This window comes from Leucoraja erinacea, chromosome 14, assembly GCF_028641065.1.
Source record: "Leucoraja erinacea ecotype New England chromosome 14, Leri_hhj_1, whole genome shotgun sequence".
Taxonomy (NCBI): Eukaryota; Metazoa; Chordata; class Chondrichthyes; order Rajiformes; family Rajidae; genus Leucoraja; species Leucoraja erinaceus.
The window spans coordinates 15,413,721-15,436,431 of NC_073390.1; the positions used below are offsets into that span (position 1 = coordinate 15,413,721).

At 41.2% G+C, this 22,711-nt stretch overlaps 1 protein-coding gene across 1 annotated transcript in view; it reads left to right on the forward strand.

The window, feature by feature from the left end:
- Positions 1–22,711, forward strand: part of LOC129703313 (plastin-1-like) — a 78,472-nt gene that overhangs the window by 16,210 nt on the left and 39,551 nt on the right. The window contains exons 2-3 of the mRNA XM_055645672.1: positions 21,183–21,287; positions 22,032–22,195. Of these exons, the coding sequence (XP_055501647.1) occupies positions 21,218–21,287; positions 22,032–22,195 (234 nt within the window). The 5' untranslated portion in view covers positions 21,183–21,217. The remainder of the gene's footprint in view (positions 1–21,182; positions 21,288–22,031; positions 22,196–22,711) is intronic.

The following is a 22,711-nucleotide window of genomic DNA, read 5'->3' on the forward strand; positions in this document are numbered from 1 at the left end:
ACCGAGTTTGGTGATCAGTTTTGATGGAATAATGGTGTTGAATGCTGAGCTGTAATCGATGAACAGCATTCTTACATAAGTGTCTCTGTTGTCAAGGTGGGAGAGGGCGGAGTGAAGTGCCGTTGAGATGGCATCCTCCGTACTCCTGTTCTTGCGGTAGGCAAACTGATAGGGATCCAGTGTGGGGGGTAGGCAGCTTTTGAGGTGTGCCAGGATCAGCCTCTCGAAGCACTTGGTGATGATGGGGGTAAGTGCAACTGGGCGGAAGTCGTTGAGGCTTGCCGCAGTGGAGTGTTTTGGCACTGGCACGATGGAGGTGGCTTTAAGGCAAGTGGGGACAACTGCTTGGGCAAGTGACAGGTTGAAGATGTCAGTCCAGACGTCTGTCAGCTGCGCAGCACAGGCACTGAGCACGCGCCCGTGGATGCCTACAGGGCCAGCAGCCTTACGTGCATTACTCCTACTCAGTGCCACGTACACGTCGTAGGGGGTGAGCGTGAGGGGTTGGTGATCGGCAGGTAGCACAGCCTTGATGGCTGTCTCTAGATTGTCCCTGTCGAAGCGGCCATAGAAGTGATTAAGCTCCTCAAGGAAGGAGGCGTCGCTGGATGTGGGGGTGATGTTGGAGGGTCTGTAGTCCGTGATGGCCTGGATGCCTTGCCACATGCGTCGGGGGTCGGAGTTGTTGTTGAAGTGCTCCTCAATCCTGAGCTTATGGCAGTGCTTGGCCTTCCTGATGCCCCTCTTCAGGTTAGCCCTGGATGAACTGTAGGCTCGAGCATCGCCTGACCTGAAAGCGGTGTCCCGTGCTTTCAGCAGTAGCCTGACCTCGCTGTTCATCCATGGGTTCTGATTCGGGTATATGGTCACCTGTTTGAGGGAGGTGGCACTATTGATGGTGGAGTTTATAAAGTCCAGAACAGAGGATGTATAGGAATCAATGTCCGTGTGAGAGTCAAGGGTGGCCTGGGCTGCAAACGCCTTCCAGTCAGTGTTTCCAAAACACTGCTGAAGTGTGAAGTCCGCTTCCTCTGACCAGACTTTGTTCTAATGGACATTGAATGCAGTAATCAGTTTGAAATTAAAAGGATACCTTTGCAGGCAGACAGACTGTCTACTCACATGACCATTGCTCATTCACACCATTGTGATGGGAATGAGGGAAGCTTCCAGCCTAGAGTTTTTTGTCACTTGGCACATTTATCATTTATCTATTGATGTGGGGTATTTGTGTTACTACCAATCTGCTCCATAACAGGAGACTCTCTGATTTATGGACTTATTTATGGACCAGGGACACATTTGGAAACTGACCAAGTGTTGCTGGAAGATCATCAACTCGGTTGGTCTTTGGTCTTCGTGAACCCTGTTGGCCTCCCAGCACAGCAACATGCCTGTCAGGAGATGTTGATGACTGGCCTATTACAGATTCATGGTTGAGGACTGAACGTGGAGAGGGAAGGTAGATGGTCTAAAGGGAAGAGGGGAATGGGAGTCCCCTCCCCGTCCTCTGACACTCTCCCTTGCAACTGTCGGAGGTGTAACACTTGTCCCTGCACCTTCTCCCTCACTACATTCCAGGGATCTAAACAATTCTTCCAGGTCAGACAAAGATTCATGTGAACCTGTCAAACTGCTATCCCATTGTGGACACAGCACAGCTGCTCTGCAAACTTATCACTTAGTTTGTGTTTTGTCTCACAAACAACTGCAAGTGCTGGTTTACAAAATAAAAAGACAAAGTGCTGGAATAATTCAGTGGGTTATGCAGCAGCATCTCTGGTGAAGATGTATAGTGAGTCTGAAGAAGGTTTCTGACCTGAGACGTCGCCTATCCATGAACTCCAGACCCATTGAGTTACTCCAGTACTTTGTGGGCTTTTTTGTGCTTGTTCTCGCTGATTTAGAGGAGGCTCCATAGGGAGCACTGAAAATGATAACTGAGGTTAGAGCAGGCACTTGTGAATCTTTGCATGATCTGAAAGGGCTGGTTTGGTCCCTGGATGGTCGTGACAGAAGAGGTGGATGAACAAATGTGGCAGGAGAAAATGCCAGGCGTCAGGGAGGAATGGGTGAGGTAGGATGAGGTAACCAGGAATTTACAGAAAAAGGTGTCCCTGGGAAAGATGGATGAGGGTGAGGAGGGGAAAATTCCTGTCCTTTATTTAACCGTATAGTTCCTTGATAACTCAATGACGTTTCTTTTGCAGTTGCATTGGGTTGGCAGATTGTTGTTCCATTTAAAGAAGCAATTAATGTTTAGTTGCATGAAATGTGCATGTAGAATTTCAGTTGCAGAATTCATGGCTATTAAAGCAAAGGCAACCGATGAGAAAGGGCCCAACTCGAAACGTCACCTGCCATTTGCCTCCCCAGATGATGTCTGATCTAAGTTTGTTCGTGTGTTTTGCTCAAGATTCTGGCATCTGCAGTCTTGTGCATCCCCAGATGAGATCCCACCTCCTGCCCATTGGGCAATGCATTTAATTCTTGAAATGCAAATAATAATTAACTTAAAATAATGCACTTTGTAAAATGAATTGTCAGGACCAGTTGTGGAGGTGCAATTCCTGAAGAGTCTTGGCTTGTCAATTGCTATGTTTCAAGCTGTCTCGTGTGTGTTTATCAGAAAGAAAGACTCGTGAGCAGCTAACATAATGACTGTGCGCTGTGCACATGACAGCCAGCCAACAGTCTTTTATTTTTGTTCTCACTTCTAATTCTAAGTTTTCGTGTACCATGTGTGTTGTGACTGTTGGCAGACCGATCTCCCTTCGGAGATTAATAAAGTTTTATCGTATCGTATTATCTAATAATGGAGGCGTGTTAACAAGACTTTCAAATGTAGCTCAACACTGCTATATTTATAGAAGGAAGGAACTGCAGACACTGGTTTAAACCAAAGATAGACAAAAAGCTGGAGTAACTCAGTGGGTCACATGGCTTCTCTGGAAAAAATAAATGGGTGATGTTTTGGGTCTGAAGAAGGGTCTCGCACTGAAATGTCACCTATTCCTTTTCTTCAGAGATGCCGTCTGACCTGCTGAAACGTTTTATTAATTCACACTTGATGTCTGCCATGACATGTTCCTTGGGTTATGAGCGCGTGTTGGAGTGGGTGCAAGAAAGGATTTAACTGAGTAATGTCAGCCGAAACTGGGAAATCTACCCATGAGAAAAAATAATCAGTCTGGATTTTTATCATAAATGGATGTTGAGAATTGTGAGGAGGCTTGATAAAAGTATATGTGAGACGTCGACTGAGGATAAGGTTCCATCAATATAAGGTTATCACGAAGAAATTGGCGGGATTCAAAATAATCTTCACCTAAAGGAGCGAAAGAATGTGGAGCTCACTGCCATAGGAAGTGATTGAGGAGAATAGTATGGATGGACTTGAACGTTGCAAAGTTAAGCAAGTGAGTGTGAAGGTGAATTGAGTGTTAAATGAAGAGATGAGAAGGGATTGAATGGCACCATAAGTAAGGACTTGGAATGATTGAGCTGAATGCCTCTCTTGTTTCGTATAATATGCATAGTTGCATATGTGAACTTTAGCCTAGTTTTAATTAAAAACAAATTCTCAAGATTTTGAATTTTAAAACCTGCAAAAGTATAGTTAGTGATGTAATTTTAACATTTGGTGCAACATGAATTGAAATATTTACCAGGAATATGTTTTAGAGATGGTTTTCCACTTTTCATGCACAATAAACTTGCAGGATTTATAATTAAAAAAAATTACCCTGATGTTTGCAGAAGGGGAAAGAAAATAATGTTTTCATAACCTGGGTATGCAGGAAAAAATATCCATTTAAAAAAAAAAAAAAAAAGCTTAATGTTGGAATTTGATTACACAAACCTGTTGCTATGATTAAAAGCTCATTATAATTACTAATACAAGAATGTTGATTTTAGTTTGCAAAAAGAATCGTTGCCTTGAAAATTGTGATGTAGTGTGTGTACACACTGATAAAACTGAACTACAGTTGGCCCACTTTCTATTGTGCACTGAGTTTCTGACATGGAGTTTAATTCTAATTGGAGTTTGTTATGTGGATATAAACAAAAGTCTGTGGGAAGAGTAAACTTTAGAAACTGTGACGGTAGAAGGCTCCATGGATCTCTTTCTTTGTGGGTGTGGGGGTGGGTTACACATTCTCCTGGTGGCAATGAGATTAATTTGGGATTAGTGTAAATGGGTGGTTGATGATCAGCATGGACTTGGTGGGCAGACGGTCCTGTTTCCCTGCTATGTCTCTCAATGACTGAAAACAGGAGGCTCATATAGATTGGCCATAATCATATTGAATGGAGGGGTAGGCTTGAGGGACCTGGTGGGCTGCTGCTATTTACTTGTGTTCTTACTTTGGAAGTCATACGTTGTTTTTCCAGATTGTCACAACAGGAATTCAGGTTAGTAAACTGTTTATCTGCAGTGGCCTTATCAATCACCTTTCCTCCATAAGATCGCTAATAGGATTGCTTGCTGATGAATGCAACGTGCTTGAATCAATGGGCAACTTATCCTGTAATGAACAAGCCCATGCCCACATGCAGTGATAACTGGATAACAGTATGGCTGGGACAGGGAGGAATCACTTTTGCCACACCAGTGGCAGACAATACCATCTCTAACAGAGATGTGGTGTGGACAAAATTATTTCTCCATGTAGGAAATCTCTGGAATTAACTGGGGGCGGAGTTGGATTCCTGGGAGGTGATCTTGAGGGGAGGATGCTCCTCAAACTGCAGAGCATCTTGGACAATACAGCCCACCCCCTCCATGCCACACAAGTCAACCTAAGGAGTAACTACAGCAACAGGCTGGTTCCACCAAGATGCAATACCGAACGCCACAGGATACCCATCTTCCATGTGGCTACCAAACTGTACAACTCCTCCTCCTGTCATGGGTAGACTGTTGACTGACTCCCCTCCCTCCAATCTTTGCACATCCCCAATCCTTTCCACTCATCACTTTAATTTCAAGTTTCATGTATCTTGTGTTTTTTGACTGTTGGCAGATCAATTTCCCTCCTGAGATAAATAAAGTTTTGTTGTATCGTATAAAATTGTAGAAGAGAATCTAGCTGCTTGGCGTTCATTGGTATTAACATTCTGAGTCTTCCACTATCAACATCACTGGGTGACCATTGATAAAAAAAAATACCAACAGAAAATGCTGGAGATGCTCAGTAGGTCAGGCACTATCTTTAGAAAGAGAAACAGAACTACATTTTGGGTTGGAGAGAGGTTTATAACGGAGGTAGAGTTTGGGGATAGGGCCAGTGTAACGGAGATAAAGTTTGCTGTCCTGCTGAGGTACTCCAGGTTTTTGTGTCTTATCTTGCATTTTGGGTTGGTGATCCACAAACCTGGAAAAATTAGGAATTAACCATGTTTTAAGTTTCAGAGAAGGAGTGAAGAACAGGTCTGAGGTAAGATGACAAAGTTTTAATGATGTGCATCCTGACGGTCACTCGAGGAACTGCAGATGCTGGAATCTTGAGCAAAGCGTAGTGTTGGAGGTATTTGGTGGGTTAAGCAGCATCTGTAAAGGGATCAGATCTGCAACATTTTGGGTTGGGACACCATTTCAAATGTCTTTTTTTCTTGTGCCTTCTTTTCCTCTCCAAAATTAGAAATTGATCTTGTAAATGTAGGAATGCTTCCTTGAATTGTAAATATTGGCAGGTTTATTCTTGAGGTTATTTTGCCCAGGAGAATTGAAAGGAGGGAGTTCACAGTCTGATTAGGTGCTTGCTAAATGAGGCGGCACCAATGGCATTGTTATACTTTTCACTCTATAAATTCTGCTTTTGACTTTAAACTTAACATTTTGTTCTCCTATTTTCTCTCTTTTCTTTGTCCTTTGGGATTGAGGATGACTTGCGTTCACTCCAGCTTTGTTGGGTTTCTGGTGGCTAATAAGATCAATGTGGGAACAGCAGTCTCTCCCACAGATGGGATATGTGTGGCCCAGACGTAGACGCAAAGAACTGCAGATGGTGGTTTACAAAAAAGACTGGAGTAACTCGGAAGGCTGGGCAGCATTGCCAGACAACATGGTCAGGTGATGTATCAGGCCAGGATCACCTGAAACGTCACCCGTCTATGTTCTCTAGAGATGCTGCCTGACCCACTGAATTACTCAAGCACTTTGTGTATTTTCTAGATGTGGCTAAGAGATAGTCAATGGTTAGATTGGATGTGGCATGCTCCTTTTTTTTCTGCTATAGTGTTCATCTGACGCATGGCCTCAAGGTTCACAGTGCTGTCCAGAATACCTTCTCTCCGCTTTGATTAGCCATGAGCTGGAGACACCCAGGAATCAGTGGGATGTGGTGTGCTGAGATGTTAAACACCTTCTTAATCTTCCTCTGTCCATCTGGTAACCTCTTCCCATGACCGGAATAGTGTATTTTTTGGAAGTCTGCTGCAAGGCATGTGAAAAACATGATCTGCCCAACTTGGCGGACTGAGTATAACTAGGTTCTCGATAGTGGAGATGTTAGCCAGAGAAAGGACATTACTTATCTTTCCCGTGAACTTGGATAGTTTTGCAGAGATAACTATGGCAATATTTTCCAGTGCGTCGACGTGCATGCTGCATGTAGTCCACGTATTAGAGGAAAAGGCAAGTTTTCAATAAGCGAGTTCAGTATTCCAACTGCACATGCCCAGGTCATAGGTCACTCGCGATAAACATTCTCGGCAACTGTGGAGCTGCGTTGCGTGCAGGCTTGCGTTTCGTCCGTGGTTGGGGTCGGGCCTGGGTTCCCAGGTCTGTGGAGTTGCTGCTGGGCTGTCCCCGTCCCCTCCCAAGTGTTCTGTCTCTTTCCGGGGAGGCCCTGGGCTGGCAGGACGGTGGTGGTGCCGGCTGCAAGTCCGGGACCGGCACCGCCAGTCCAGGGCTGCTGGCCAATCTGGCGGGACAGGCAGAGTCGAGCCGGAGCCAGGTAGCGGGCGAGTGGGGTGTAACAGCGAGAGAGAGGGGGAGATGCAAGAGGAATTTACACATAAATCATGAATGAAGATAAGAATTAATACGCAGTTTGTACAGCCAGCGTTTCGTTCGCTTTTTCTTTATAGCGAATGACCGTTGACAAATCCCATGATTCCTTGCATTTTTCAGAATACCGAACTTGCTTATTGGTGTTTTACTTTGTGCTTTTTTCCCCTCTCCTTTGCTGCCTTCTCTCTCCCACACAAAGTGCACAGTGATGCAAATTTATTTTTAGAAACTTAAGTTTGGGCTTGATCTTGTAAATGTAGGAACACTTCCTGGCAATGATAGGTTTATTGGCCACTAAATTGCGTCTTGCATGGTCATGAGATACAATCTGGGTGGGCGGTGAAATTGATGACAATATGGAAAGAATAAAGTTGCATTAGATTTGTGTTGCATTAGTGTAAATGGGTGGTTGATAGTCAGTGTGATGAGCCAAAGGGCTTGTTTCCATGTTGTACCCCTCTGATTATGACCAATTGTAGAAATGGCAGGTGAATTTGCTTTGCCCAGAATTGAAAGGAGGAAGTTAATGGTCTGATTTGTCCACGTTACTCGAGCTATTAAATAATATGCAAATCTTTTATATCCAAAATGTGTCATGTGTTGTGACAACTGGCCTTCTAGATTTCTCTACAATATCTTAAAAGCATTTTTTTTTTTTCTCCACAATTCTCGTGTTCTTGTCCAATTAGACTATGCTATTGAGAAATCATGCTGTTTTTAAACTGCTGAGTTTGACAAGATTATCCCAATGTAATCCTGAGCAATGGTTTGGAATGAAGTATAACACGGGTTTTATATTAAATTAGGTCCAGTTCCTTTTTTTATTATAACTCCCGATAGGATTTCTGCCCAAGTGAGAAGCTTGCACTGTCACTTTAGTATTTTGAATATGATAGCCTTTGCCTCCATGTGTATGGTCTGAGGGCCTTCATCTCAGTGTCAAATTAAATGTGAGGGAGGGGAAGGGGACTTGAAAGTCAAAATGAGGGAAATTCATTCCTGTTGCTTATCAGCTCTGCACTTGTTACACTGGGTAAGCTCCTGCTTCAATAAATAATGTTAAACCTTAATGGACTCCCAAACACCAGTCTGGCATCTACTTCAGGAACATAACATATTTATCCAAATATGAAATGATCTTTTGTGTTGTTAACGGGCAGGCAATTTAAACTAATATTGTATTATGTTTTTACAATGTTTAGCGCCACTCATTGTTGATATTTAGTTATTGATTAAGTTATTACAACCAGATATTTGGCATCAAATGTTACTAAGTGGAGAATTTGTGTGTGATTTTCAATGAAATTGGTGCTGGAGTTGAAATTGCAGTTTTGAACCGACTCGACATCTGCTGGTAGACACAAAATGCTGGAGTGACTCCACAGCACCGGCAACATCTCTGGAGAGAAGGAGTGGGTGACATTTCGGGTCGAGACCCTTCTTCAGACTTTCAACAACTGCTTGCTGGTGCTTTATTTACTGGGCCTTCTGCTAGGTGACCAACTTGCATCGGGTGGGAATTTAATGACTTTCTTGAATGGAACCCAATGTGTGTTTCACCTTTATTTCCCACCCAGGGTAAGGTTAAAAGGAGGTAATTATTACTCGGACAGATATTGAGATGGTCTCTTAGCTTTGCAAGAATGTAAGAGGTTCACCTCCTTCCTCTATGCACAGTAAACATACCTTCCTGCTGGCTATTGCATCTTCCTGAAGTTTGCGAACTGGAGCGTTAGCCTGCTCTGAGTGAGCAGCCCACTGGCAGATTGCGACAAGATGTCAGGTGCTTGAATAATGTAGTGGGCCTCTCACTCAATGGTTAAGTGGGTGGTTTGCAATGTTTGAAATAAAAACAGAAAATACTGGTGATCTTCAGCAGGTCAAGGAGTATTTCCAGACCTATCATTAGAATAGACGCTGCCTAACTTGTTGAACGTCATCCATTTTTTTTTTGTTTTAATTACTGATTTCTACCTTTTTTTTGTGTACAATCTGACATTTGGTTATTGGAGAATTCACTTGCACTGTTAATGTAGTGCAGAAAAAAAGCTGTGTTTTGTTTTCTGGAATGACGAAGGAGTTTTATATGCAAATGTTTGGTCTGACAATATCTTGCATATGAAAATATATTGAAACTTTGTACTTATGAATTGCAAGCAATAGGGAAATGTCCCTATTGCTATTGTGAAATTTTTGTTTTGTAACTGCATTAAACAATGATTAGTACCTTTATCCAAGATTCAGTCTTCTTACAGCTGATAGGAGTAAACTATAATCTTATTTTGATTTTTTTTTTTTTTTCTTTTTCTTTTTCTTCCTTCCATGAAGTCCCTTTACCCACTGTTCGGTAAAATGCAAAATACCACTTTATACTGATGTGCTATACATCAGCATAAAATCTGCTGCAACTATCTTGTATACTAATGTACACATAGGATTGTCTTCTGCCTTTTCCAGCATTGAGCATAAGGATTTCCTTGTAAATGTCTAGACCCAGTGCAAAACAATTGTCCTGCAATGTTGTGCATTAATCATGCACTTTGTGAAAGTCAACCTGGGACTCGGTGTCCAATGGATTATTGCATATACACCATTTGGAACAGCAGATGCAAAGCAAATGACTTCATCCATCATGCATTGATCCCTGGGTGTACGTGTGGCTAGAACCGAATCGCATTGGGAAGTATAGGACCATTTTACGGGTGAGGGAAGATGTGGCCAAGGACAAGGGCCGTGGAAAAGTAGGTTATGTTCACAGTTCCTCTTTTCCTGGAGCGTGCAAAGAATTTCTCTCTTATTTGTAGAACCATATAACAATAACCATATAACAATTACAGCACGGAAACAGGCCATCTCGGCCCTACAAGTCCATGCCGAACAAATTTTTTTCCCCTTAGTCCCACCTGCCTGCACTCGTACCATAACCCTCCATTCCCTTCTCATCCATATAACCATATAACCATATAACAATTACAGCACGGAAACAGGCCATCTCGGCCCTACAAGTCCATGCCGAACAAATTTTTTTCCCCTTAGTCCCACCTGCCTGCACTCGTACCATAACCCTCCATTCCCTTCTCATCCATATGCCTATCCAATTTATTTTTAAATGATACCAATGAACCTGCCTCCACCACTTCCACTGGGAGCTCATTCCACACCGCCACCACTCTCTGCGTAAAGAAGTTCCCCCTCATAATACCCCTAAACTTCTGTCCCTTAATTCTGAAGTCATGTCCTCTTGTTTGAATCTTCCCTATTCTCAAAGAGAAAAGCTTGTCCACATCAACTCTGTCTATCGCTCTAATCATTTTTAAAGACCTCTATCAGGTCCCCCCTTAACCTTCTGCGCTCCAGAGAATAAAGACCTAACTTATTCAACCTATCTCTGTAACTTAGTTGTTGAAACCCAGGCAACATTCTAGTAAATCTCCTCTGTACTCTCTCTATTTTGTTGACATCCTTCCTATAATTGGGCGACCAAAATTGTACACCATACTCCAGATTTGGTCTCACCAATGCCTTGTACAATTTTAACATTACATCCCAGCTTCTATATTCAATGCTCTGATTTATAAAGGCTAGCATACCAAAAGCTTTCTTTACCACCCTATCTATATGAGATTCCACCTTCAAGGAACTATGCACGGTTATATCCAGATCCCTCTGTTCAACTGTATTCTTCAATTCCCTACCATTTACCATGTACGTCCTATTTTGATTTGTCCTGCCAAGGTGTAGCACCTCACATTTATCAGCATTAAACTCCATCTGCCATCTTTCAGCCCATTTTTTCCAAATGGCCTAAATCACTCTGTACACTTTGGACATCCTCTTCATTATCCACAACATGCCCTCTCCTAGTATCATCTGCATACTTACTAACCCAATTTCCCACCCCCTCCTCCAGATCATTGATGTACATAACAAACAACAAAGGACCCAACACAGATCCCTGAGGCACCCCACTAGTCACCTGCCTCCAACCCGATAAACAGCCATCCACCATTACCCTCTGGCTTCTCCTATTCAGCCACTGTTGAATCCATCTTGCTATTCCTGCATTTATACCCAACAGTTGAACCTTCTTAACCAACCTTCCATGAGGAACCTTGTCAAAGGCCTTACTAAAGTCCATATAGACAACATCCACTGCTTTACCCTCGTCAATTTCCCTAGTAACCTCTTCAAAAAATTCAAGAAGATTAGTCAAACATGACCTTCCAGGCACAAATCCATGTTGACTGTTCCTAATCAGACCCTGTTTATCTAGATGCTTATAGAACAATGCAGATAGTTCAAATTCCTGGGCGTGCATATTTCTGAAGATCTCTCCTGGTCCCAGAACACTGATGCAATCATAAAGAAAGCACATCAGCGCCTCGACTTCCTGAGAAGATTACGGTGAGTCCGTTTGTCAAGGAGGATTCTCTCGAACTTCTACAGGTGCACAATGGAGAGCATGCTGACCGGTTGCATCGTGGCTTGGTACGGCAACCTGAGCGCCCTGGAGTGGAAAAGTCTACAAAAAGTTGTAAACACTGCCCAGTCCATCGGCTCTGACTAAAGGGACAAAGGACATTTATTTAATTGTCACGTACACCAATTGGTGTAGTGAAATTTGTCTTGCCATGCAGCACACAGATAAAGATAAGACACAACATTAAAGAATTGAACAATAAATATAAAAAACATCCCCCCCCACAATGGTTCCCATTATGAGGGAAGGCGCAATGTCCACCCATATTTGGGTCTATTGAGGCCTCCACAGTCGCCACTGCGACGGCCCGATGTTCCAGACCGTTCTCGCCGGGTGATGGTGCTCCGGTGTCGGGAGAACCTCCTCGCACCTTGGGATACCTGGAGCGGCCGCTTTCTAACTGGAGACCACAGCTGGCTGCTACACAGTCCCGCAGCTCCGCGATGTTGTACTCGGCGGTCTTCAGCTCACCGGAGCTCCAGTGCGGCAACCCGGGCAAGTCATCGCCAGCTCCGCTCCGCGATGTTGCTCCAGCGATGTGCAGCTGCTGAAGCCGAGGTTCTGGGCGGTCCCCGACAGGAAACTCGGCTCCAGGCCCGCTGGTAGGCTGCAAGGACGGGTCGACGGTACAGCCCGGAGAAAAGCTGCCTCTCCGACCAGGTAGCGACCCTAGAAAACAGTTTCCCACTTCCCCCTTCTCCCTCCCACATAAAAAGGCTAGAACTCCGAGAACAAAAAACTCAACTAACTAAAACATTTTAAAAAGATAGAAAAAACGGACAGCTGCAGGCTGGGCCGCCATACCCGTACAGGACGGCGCCTCCATCCCTACCATCGAGATATTGCAGGCGCTGCCTTAAAAAGGATGCTGGCATCATCAAGGACCCACACCATCCTGGCCACACACTCATCTCCCCGCTGCCATCGGGTAGAAGGTACAGGAGCCTGAAATCTGCAACATCGAGGTTCAGGAACAGCTCCTTCCCCACAGCCATTAAGCTATTAAACACAACTTCAAACAAACTATGAACTATAACAGCCTATTGCACTTTATCTGTGTATTTATGTGTGTGTGTGTGTGTGTATATATATGTATATATGTATGTATATATGTATAAACTCTCTTGACTCTTGACTTGACATGTTAGTTGTGTATTGTTCTGTATTGTTGTGTATTAGTATACCTTGCCAGCAATGGTCAAACTCACTGTTATTATACCTTGTCTTGGATTTCACGAGGCAGTAACTGATCCATTCTGTACCTTGGTACACATGACAGTAAACAACTAAAATAATTCCTTTTCCCAATTTGCTGCACACAGAAGGAGGTTCATTAAGCAGCAAGGAACATGGCTATCACTTGTGAGTGGATGTAAGTGTTGCTTTCGTGCATTGTGACACTACAAGGCAGTTTTGGTTGGAATGATTGCTGCACTTGCCTTGATAAAACAAATCAGGTTACACAATTTGTTACCATGCAAGAGACCCATTTCTTGACATAATTTCTCCTGATATCTCCTTTATCTCATGATCAGTAGGTACATGATCAACGAAAAGGCAAACTTGTACATTAAATACATTGGACACTAATAAATGCGAACCATACATATGTCAGAAACTGGACACTTAGTAAACCTTTTGATGAGATCCCTCATGGTATACTGATCCTGAAGTTTAAGGGTCTTTGGATCTGTGGAGACTCTGGATTGGATTGAAGATTTGCTTGGACATAGAAGACCAAGGTCATGATAGATATTCTGACGAAGGTCTGTGATTGGTGATGTTCATGAGGATCAGTGTAGGGCTTCTGCTGCTTGTGATTATGTGTAGATGATTTTGATAAAAAAACAAAGATGAAGTTTTCGATAGTGAGGCAGACTGTCAAAGAATTTGACAGGATATAGAGTAGTTGGAAATATGGGTAGAGAAATGGCAGATGCAGTTCAATCTGGAAAAGTGTCTGTTGTACTTTTGGAGGTCAAATGCAAGAGGAAAGTATACAGTAGATGGTAGACCCCTTCGGGGCACTGATGTGCAGAGGTATCTTGAGCCGACGACAGTAAACAGTAAAATGGATTCCAAAATGAGGATTGTCCTGGAAAAATTGCATTAAAAAAGTTGTTAAAAATTCTCAAGTTAAAATGACAGGTGTTTTGATTGATTGAAAGACACAGCATATAAATAGGCCTTGTTGTTTTGTTAGTACTTAGTTATAAAATACATGAGGTGGGGGAAGGGATGGTAATCATCATTTGGTTTGTATTTAGAACTCCATTGCCTTGGTTACCAAATAATAATAATAACTTTATTTGCATAGCACTTTTCGTACAATTGAATGCAACGCAAAATGCTTTTCACAAAAACACAGTCCTAAACAAAAATACAATTTAAAACTGTTAGGACATAGAAATATTTTTTTTTTAAATTGAGAGTGTAAAAGAACAAAAAACAAAAACAGTGAGGTCAAATACAGTCCCATATATTATTTGAGCACACAAGATGCTGAAGGGTACGCTGAGATAAATACAAGAGAATAAAGTCAATTTTTACAAGGTCATCAGAAGAAGTTGTCAGTTAAAAGCTTGATTGTTGTTTTCCTGTACAGTCCAAGAATATAATGCGGAATCTACTTTGGTTATATTAGGTTATGTTTTGAAATGCTCCAGGATACATCTTTTGTGATATAGGCGTTGAATTCTTAACTGCTCTCTTTGCACATTGGACCCAACAACTTCAGGTTGGCTGTCATGTGGCTCAATCAACTTGCATGGGAGCACAATTACAATCGTAACAAAGGTCAGCCAGTACAGATACGCTGCTGTTACGGATGTTAGTTCAGTTTTGTGTGCAATTAAATTCTATGCATACATGCCCAACATCAGATTGGGCAATATCATCTACAATTTAAATTTTGCAACAATTTTGTTGCAGTTCTTAAGCTTAATTCAAACACTGCCAGCTCAAATCGAATAATTCTCCATGTGATGTAACACTCAACATAACTGGGAGAAAAGTATTACAGGTCGCCAAGCAAAAAAAATGTTATTTTGCTATTTAAGAGTATCTATAAGGCTGTTCGGTTTGGGCAGTCTTGGGGTCAAAATGTAAACCATGAGCTGAATGAAGAAGTGGAAAAACAAAGCAGAAATCAATTCTGAACTGAACTTGAAACGATTGATCATTTGAAAGTACTCAATGTATTGTGTGAAGTTAATAAACTGTAAACATTGGAGGCAATTGCCAGTGTTATGAGGCAGCACATCATAGCTTTTTTGAGGTTTTTTTCGCTAGCTTGAAGTCTAGCAATCATATTTTCTTCTCCAATGAAACATACTCCTCCCTGATCAAACAAAGATCCCTAAATAATGTCTAAATCTGCATTATTTGTTTTGAACTAACTCTTTATTGAAAATGAGCTAGTTGCATGTTTTTCAAAAAAGAAAACTATTTAATTCCACTGGGACTAATTAGGCTCACTGTGCCCCGAGGACTCCAGTTTTTTACATAAATAGTAGACACAAAAATATTCTATAATGTAGTGCAGATGCAGAATAGGGAAAAAGAAGGAAGGATGTATTCTTCGTTGAATGCATATGCCTTGAGAAAAGGTTCTTTTGTGAGGGCAGAGGACCAAATTATTTTTTAAAACTACACCTCAATCAATATTTTGGTTTAGCAACATCAAGAAATTGCAGAGGATTGTGGATGCAGCCCAGACCATCGCACAAACCAACCTCCCTTCCATTGCCTCCATCAACACCTCGCGCTGCCTCGGCAAGGCCACCTGCATAATCAAGGACTAGTCGCACACCGGCCATTTCCTCTTCTCTCTCACATCAGGCAAGAGCTACAGAAGTATGTAAATGCACACCTCCAGTTTTAGGGACAGTTTCTTCCAGCTGTTATCAGGCAATTGAACCATCTTGCCAAAAACTAGAGAGCAGTCCTGAGGTGCCATCTACCTCCATTGGGGACCCTTGCACTATCTTTGATCAGACTTTACTGAACTTTATTTTGCACGTCGTTGGAAGTTTGGAAGAAATGTTGGAAGATTTCTACGAAGAGCAGTCGTTGAGAATATTCTCATTGCAATGTCTGTAAATTTTAATGTTTGCTATTCAAATACTGAACACTGTACATCTGTGATTTAACTATTTTGCTCGGTTTCAATTTATACCCATTCAGCTTATAGTTTGTAGTTTTGCTTCTAAGGCTGAACAGCTTTAGAATAATCTGAAATTTGGGACTTCTTCCAGGCCTTTGGCCCAAGGTGATGTCGCCTGTTGTCTTTTTCTCCCAATCATGCTGAGTTTTGCTTTGTACAAAAATATATTAGTACATTTAAACCAATGTTGATTAAATTAAGTGTCCATTTTGTATTGAAATTATTACTGTGAAACTAAACACCACTGCAAACCATACTGACGGAGACCCTTAGAATGCCTCTTGCTCTCTGGAAGGTAAGGATCTAGGCCTTGAACTTGGAGTACTGTCGACAGTTCTGGTCACCATACTGTAGGATGGGCGTGATTGCACTAGAGAGGGAACAGAGGATGTTACCTAAGTTATGAGTGTTTTCTACCATCTACCCAACCTGTGCCGCCTTTCCTCACCGCTTTGTTCATTGCAAGGGGGAAAAATACATCTCGAGAAAGAAAGCAACTATAGTACATTCCTTTGTAATTTGTCGGAATAAAATTCTTGCTTTAATTTAATTGCTCATTCCTGCTTCTCTGGCAGTCGCAAGACCCTAAATGTAGGTTATTTATTAATTCTTGTTTTGGTCTGTCTATCGTGCAACAAATCGGCTCTTTGGGTCCCCTCCTTGAATGTTATTGAGGCCGGTTACTGCAAATACTAGAATCCTGAACAAACCACACAGTGCTGAAGGAACTCAACGGATCAGACAGCATCTAGGGAGGGAATGGAAATCGGTCTGAAGGAAGGTCCCAACCACAATTGACGTCTCACGATTCCATTCCCAGGTACTGTCTAACCCGCTGAGTTCCTCCAGGGTTGGTTTAATGTTATGTTCCGTCCTGTTTTGTTCCCTGTCGTGCAGCTTTCCTCAAATTCCTAAAGCAGCCCCCCCCCTCCCCCCCATCAAATGTAGTCTCTTGTTTCTCTGTAAAATCAACAATTGATTCTTCTTTGCACATTGCTGTCCATCTCCAACCATCCTCTCCAAGCCTGTGAAAATCCTGTTATTTCTATAATGTTACTATTGATTAGGTTTCTGCCTCTTCCCCCAACCCACTCCACATTGAAACATCTCTAATCAATGTTGCATAACCCCTTCTGAACCTTTGATGGTGTTCACGGTATTTTTGTCCAGTACACCTCCACTGTCATCCATTAAAATAATTTCAGGTGGAAATGTTCAAAATGTGTCATTTTGCTTGGAATTGTGCCTTCTTGCTTCTGTTACTTAAATGGTTTATGCCAGATGGCAGTGCAATGGTTTATCTGAGGAGAAGCCTTTTCACATGATTGAATAACACAATTGTGAACTGTTGATGTAAAATTGGAACATTCCCAATCTGTATAAGTACTTTAATAGGCCTAATCAAGTAAAGAAGGAAATTAATTCTAGGTGATTTCCAAATTCCTTGTCTAGCAGCCTCGATTGAACAGCAGAGAATTTGTTGAATGAAAAATTAGGAAGACCTTTCAGGAAAAATTAGGAAGACCCTGTTTAGAAACTCCGTATTTCCACCACAACATCCCCCATGACAGTATTTTGGTAAATTCAGTTTAGAATAAGGTATTATAGAGTGTGTGAAATGTTTTGCAATAGTTTTCTTTGAGAGATAATAAATGCAAGACCATTAATGAAGAAGTAAAACGTCAAAGCTTGTAACAACTTGAAACTGAGACAATGTAGATTATCAGGTGCTTTCTGTTGAAGTGAACAGAAATGTTTCATTGCTCAAAGTTTTGGCAGATTGTGTTTCACCATATGGTTCTTTCTCAGTTGTGCAATATTTAACTTGGAAACCGTGATTATGCTGGGGAAAGAAATCACAGTGAGGTGGGAGTTTGCTGCAAGAAGGGTGGTTATCGACAAATTTGTGTTGGGGGTTATCAAACATTTTCTATTTCCACTATTATAATGTGAAGTTTTTTTCAAATTGCGGACTAAGAAGTTTTCACCAAATAATATCTTAAAGTTGCATTGCTTCCCTGCCAAAAGCAGCTTCACATGTTTGGTTTGGTTATCCTAGTCTGGTGTATGACTAGTCTCAGAGGACCATCAGAAAGTGAAAAAAATAAAATATGTGCTCTTTAAATCTTCCAGAATTGATTTTCTCTGCATTTAGTTGGAATCTATTTGGGTCCAATTGTTTTTCCATCAATTTCCCTCTGAATTTTAACTGTTGCTAAATCCTGTCACCTTGTATACATACAGATGTTTGATTATTTTATTTTGGGGGGGGGGGGGGGGGGGGGGGGGGGTCACACATATCCTGACTTGTATTGGAGAGGTAAATAGACATACACAAAAAAAAATCTTGTTTGAAATTTGAATAAATTAACTGGGAACAGACAAAATCTAAAAATAATGATGCGTTTCTCCTGAAAACGTTTTAATTTTCAGCAATATTTTGAGGAAATGTTCTGTGTTTGGAGAATGCTGGTGTTTGAGCCTTGATATTCTGTCTCACAGGTACTTTAACTCTGGTATCAAACAAGCCATTGCCTGTTTTAAAAAAGATTACCAATGGTGTGAAATGCTGCTGTTGTTAATAATAGCCATTTTGTATCTTGGATGAGAGTGCTGGAACTCAAAGACTTATTTTTTGTAGTGCTCTTGTATCAAATTCAAATGAATGGTCAGGTGAATATAAATCTCCTTGCATATCTGCTGCTGGTAAGTTCTGTCAAGCTCCTCACAATCTCATGTATAGGAAGGATCTACAGATAGACACAAAAGGAACTGCAGATGTTGGTTTACACTGAAGATGGACACAAAATGCTGGAGTAACTCGGCAGGACAGGCAGTATTTCTGGGGAGATGGAATGGATGATGTTTCAGGTTGAGACCCTTCTTCAGACAGAGACAGGGTAGAGGGAGACTAGAGATATTGAAGTACAAGGTGTGAAAACGACAGATCAAAGCAGACGATGATACAGAAAATGTAGAGTTAACTGACAGGAAGGTGGTGTGATACATACAGTCAGTAAAATTAATCAGGAGGATAGTAAAACTAGTCGGAGAATTAGGGTGGTGGAGGGACAGTAATAGAGGGAAAGCAAGAGTTACCTGAAGTTCGAGAAATCAATATTCATACTGCTGGTTTGTAAGCTGTCCAAGTTGATGAAGCCGAATTTTAGTTAAAAATATAAGAAGATATTAAATTGGCTTCTGGGCTAGCTTACAGCTTATATTTAGTGTCAAATTAGGCTTGCCTCAGGTTGCAGTGTGTGGGATAATAAATACCATAACATTGTCTCCCAAGTGATAAGCAGAGAGGAGAAGCTAGAGAGATCTCTTTGATGTAAGATGTCGTAAACCAAATGGCCTATGTTTATGAGGGACCAAGTGACAGAGAGGAAGCAGCGAAAAGAGCTAGGGTGATCTCTTTGGAGATAAAATGACCTAAAACAAATGGCCAATGTTTTTAGTATATCTTGTACCATGTAAACAAAAGGCCTTTGATGTGATGCATTCTGTGGAAACCTTTTCCTGTACCTCTGACCATGACTAACGTCTGTGGAATGTGCTAAGGGGACAAAAAAAAACTAAGGCAATGTAATTCTGTTGTTCAGGGAAGGGGACCGAGGACAGTCGAGTGTCTACATTGGTCACTTAGATGGAATTCTCGCTCCCTTCCATCAGCCGACGTTAAGCAAAGTTTTGAACTGGTCTACCAAACAGTTTGTGTGGTGTCTGTTTATTAAGAAGCGAACCTGGTTTAGTAGTTATAAAAGTAACTTTTTCAAAGTGAAATATGAGGTGCTGTTCCTCCAATTTGTTTTGGCCCTCACTCTGACAGTGAAGGAGGCAGATTTATGAAGACCTGTAGTGATTTGTTGATGTTTTTGTTAAGTAACATATATCTGTTAAAACAATCTCCTTGCTGAGGAGCAAAACTCTGACTCATTCGTGTTGGGAACTCTACGGAGGCCAATTTTGACACACACTGTTATGGGATGGAAAGAAAATGTGCATCATAGAATTTACTAATGGATGCAATGAGAATTAATCATGAAAATTTAAACAAACATTCCTGTATCATGAGTAGAATAGGATAATTGTCAGTGGCTGCTCAAATACATTTACTAATGGCTTTGTGGAAAATTCATTCAGACCACTCCCTGACTATGTTGAATAAGCACAATATCCAATATGGCAATGTAAATCTTTTTAATTTTTGATTTTGAAATTTTTATGATTTAAATGAAGCCCTTATAAACAGTGTAAAACAAAAACAATCTGAAAATTGAGCTAAGAGGGCTATTAAAATTTTTTTTAATGCTGTCACATTCCAGAATCTACAAAGGTTATTGTGGATTGAAGTTAAAGCTGTGACTCGTGTTTACTCTACAATTTTATGCTAATTATCATTTTGACATTTATTTCCATGTCCACTAGATATTTAAACCTGTGTAAGTATTAGATGGTATATCTATATCAGTATTTGTTTGCTATTTTACTGGGGGGAAAAAGCGTTTTGAAATTATGAAAAGTGCCACCTTTTTAATCTACACAACTAGGAGGGAGAAGGTATCAATTTTACCAATGTAAAATAATTAGATCAAACCTGACCTTATTGCATGCAGACATCTTGTTTATCTGTTCGCTTCCTTCTGGAGCTGCAAACAAACATTTGTGTTTTGGTGGACACCACAACATCAAGAGCCATCAAGTTTGGTGGACACCATAACATCAAGTTAGTAGATGCCAATTTGGAATAATAATCCATCCAAATTTGTCTTGTTGCATGCTCAATAAACGTTGTGGGCAGATAATATTTTCGCATTACTTAACCCAAACAGATACGCAATGACTGCTCTGCTTACAAATGGCAACAAGAAACATTGTGAGATCATTGAGTTAACATTTGGGACACGTTGGTCAGGTGGCATTGTTGAATTGGGGGTTTGTTGTTCAGTTATTACTGCTGGTGATTTGCTTTGATTTTTCCGAGTTAGTTTAATTTGTGGGGATTTACAATGGCATAAAGTTAATGATGGAAATGAAAGGTTTGTGTACAATTTTTTTGCATGGTTTTTCCTCGCGTACCTGTACGATAATTTAATGGGAGGAGCTTTTTAAGGTCCAAAATTGTAGCTTCATGTTGATTAGCAGTTTCATAAATATACTTCTGGATAAGGAAACATTGGAAAGGAAACGGAGTACAGGCTATCAACAACACCCAAGTATGAGTAACAGTCCTGCAATCGAAAACTAACAGACACTCCCTTTCAAAACAGTACCAGGTCTCATGTACAAAAAACAAAGTGCCGGAGAAATTTGATGCGTCAGGCATGATGGAAACTGGCAGATGACATTGTGGTTCTGCACACTTCTTCGGACTGATTAAATTCCTCTAGCACTTTGTTCTTTTGCTCAAGATTCCACCATCTACAGTCTCTCGTGTTTACAGGTTTCACCGTAGCCCGTTTAATCCCCACTTCAGAAAGTTTGGGTCATTGAACTGATCTTCTGCTCAAATTTAGGAAACCACACAGAGGAACTTCCAGATTTGCTAAAGATGGAAAACCACACAACGCAGATCTCTCGGGAGGAGCTGGAAGAAATGAAAGAAGCCTTTGATAAAATAGGTATAGCTTTGGGGTACTATAAAACACAGAACAGCACAGAAACTCTGCTGAACATAATGTCAAGTTTAACTAATCTTCTTTGCTTGCATGTAAAAGAACCCCCACATCTTTAAACCTCACCTTGAAGCTATACCCTCTGATCTTTGGCATTTCCACCAGGAGGGAAAAGATTCTGACTATCTACCCAATGTATACTTCTGATAATTTAATATTCATGTATCGGGTCTCCCCTCGGTCTCTGACACACCTGAGAAAACGATCAAAATTTGTCACAACTCTCTACATAGCTAATACCCTCTAATGCAGGTAGCATTCTGGTAAACATTTTCCTCATTTTCTCCAAAGCCTCCACATCATTTGTACAATGGGGCAACCGGAACTGCATGTTATCTGAATTATCACACTGATTTCCAGATCCCTTGTAATTCTGGTGATGTGGATGGATGGTGTTGTGTTGGTAGAATTATCTTCTACAATGTTAAGAAGCTCGACAATTTCCCAGATGAACTAACCTGCATCCTGGTCTCCTCTCATCACATATCAAAATGTCATTGTTCGTATTGATTTTAATGTGCAAAATTCTTCATGACAAAGCAAGTGTAATCCTTGGCATGACGTTGAAGTAGTTTGTGATTTATCTAAATTCATTAATGTATTTGGTAAATAAATGTATAAATAATCTTTGAGAAATAGTATTGATATTTGAAGACCTTTGGCTTTTGTTTTTGTTAAAAAAAAAAACAGATCTTGACAATTCTGGTTATATCAGTGATTATGAGCTTCAAGATCTCTTTAAAGAAGCAAATCATCCGCTACCTGGTTACAAAGTGCGTGAAATTGTGGAACAAATTCTAGCCGTGGGAGACCGTTCTGAGGATGGAAGGATTAGTTTTGATGAGTTTGTTTTGGTGAGTGACCTGGGCATTCATTTGTGCCTTTGCTTATTCTGCTTTCCTTGTTATAAACTTAAAGTGACACTAAATGAGTTTGTTTCCTGTAATCAGTTGACTAACAATAAGTGCAGGAGTAATAAAGCATGGAAACTGATTATTTGGCTGAACTCACCCAAGCTTACCAAAATTCCCAACTAAGTTTGTCCCATATTAGACCCATATCCTGTTGACATTCCTATCCACGTGCTTGTTCAAATGTCTTTTAGATGTTGTTATTGTACCTGTAGAAACAAATTACTGCAGATGCTTGTTTACAAAAAAACAACACAAAATGCTGGAATAACTCAGTGGGTTCAACAGCTTCACGGGTACATGGATAGGACAGGTTTGGAGGGATATGAACCAAGCGCAGGCAAGTGAAACTAGTGTAGCTGGGTCATTGTTGGCTGTTGTGGACGAGTTGGGCTGATGGGGCTGTTTCCACACTGTATCACTCTGACTGATGAATTCAACGGAACACATTTTGGGGAG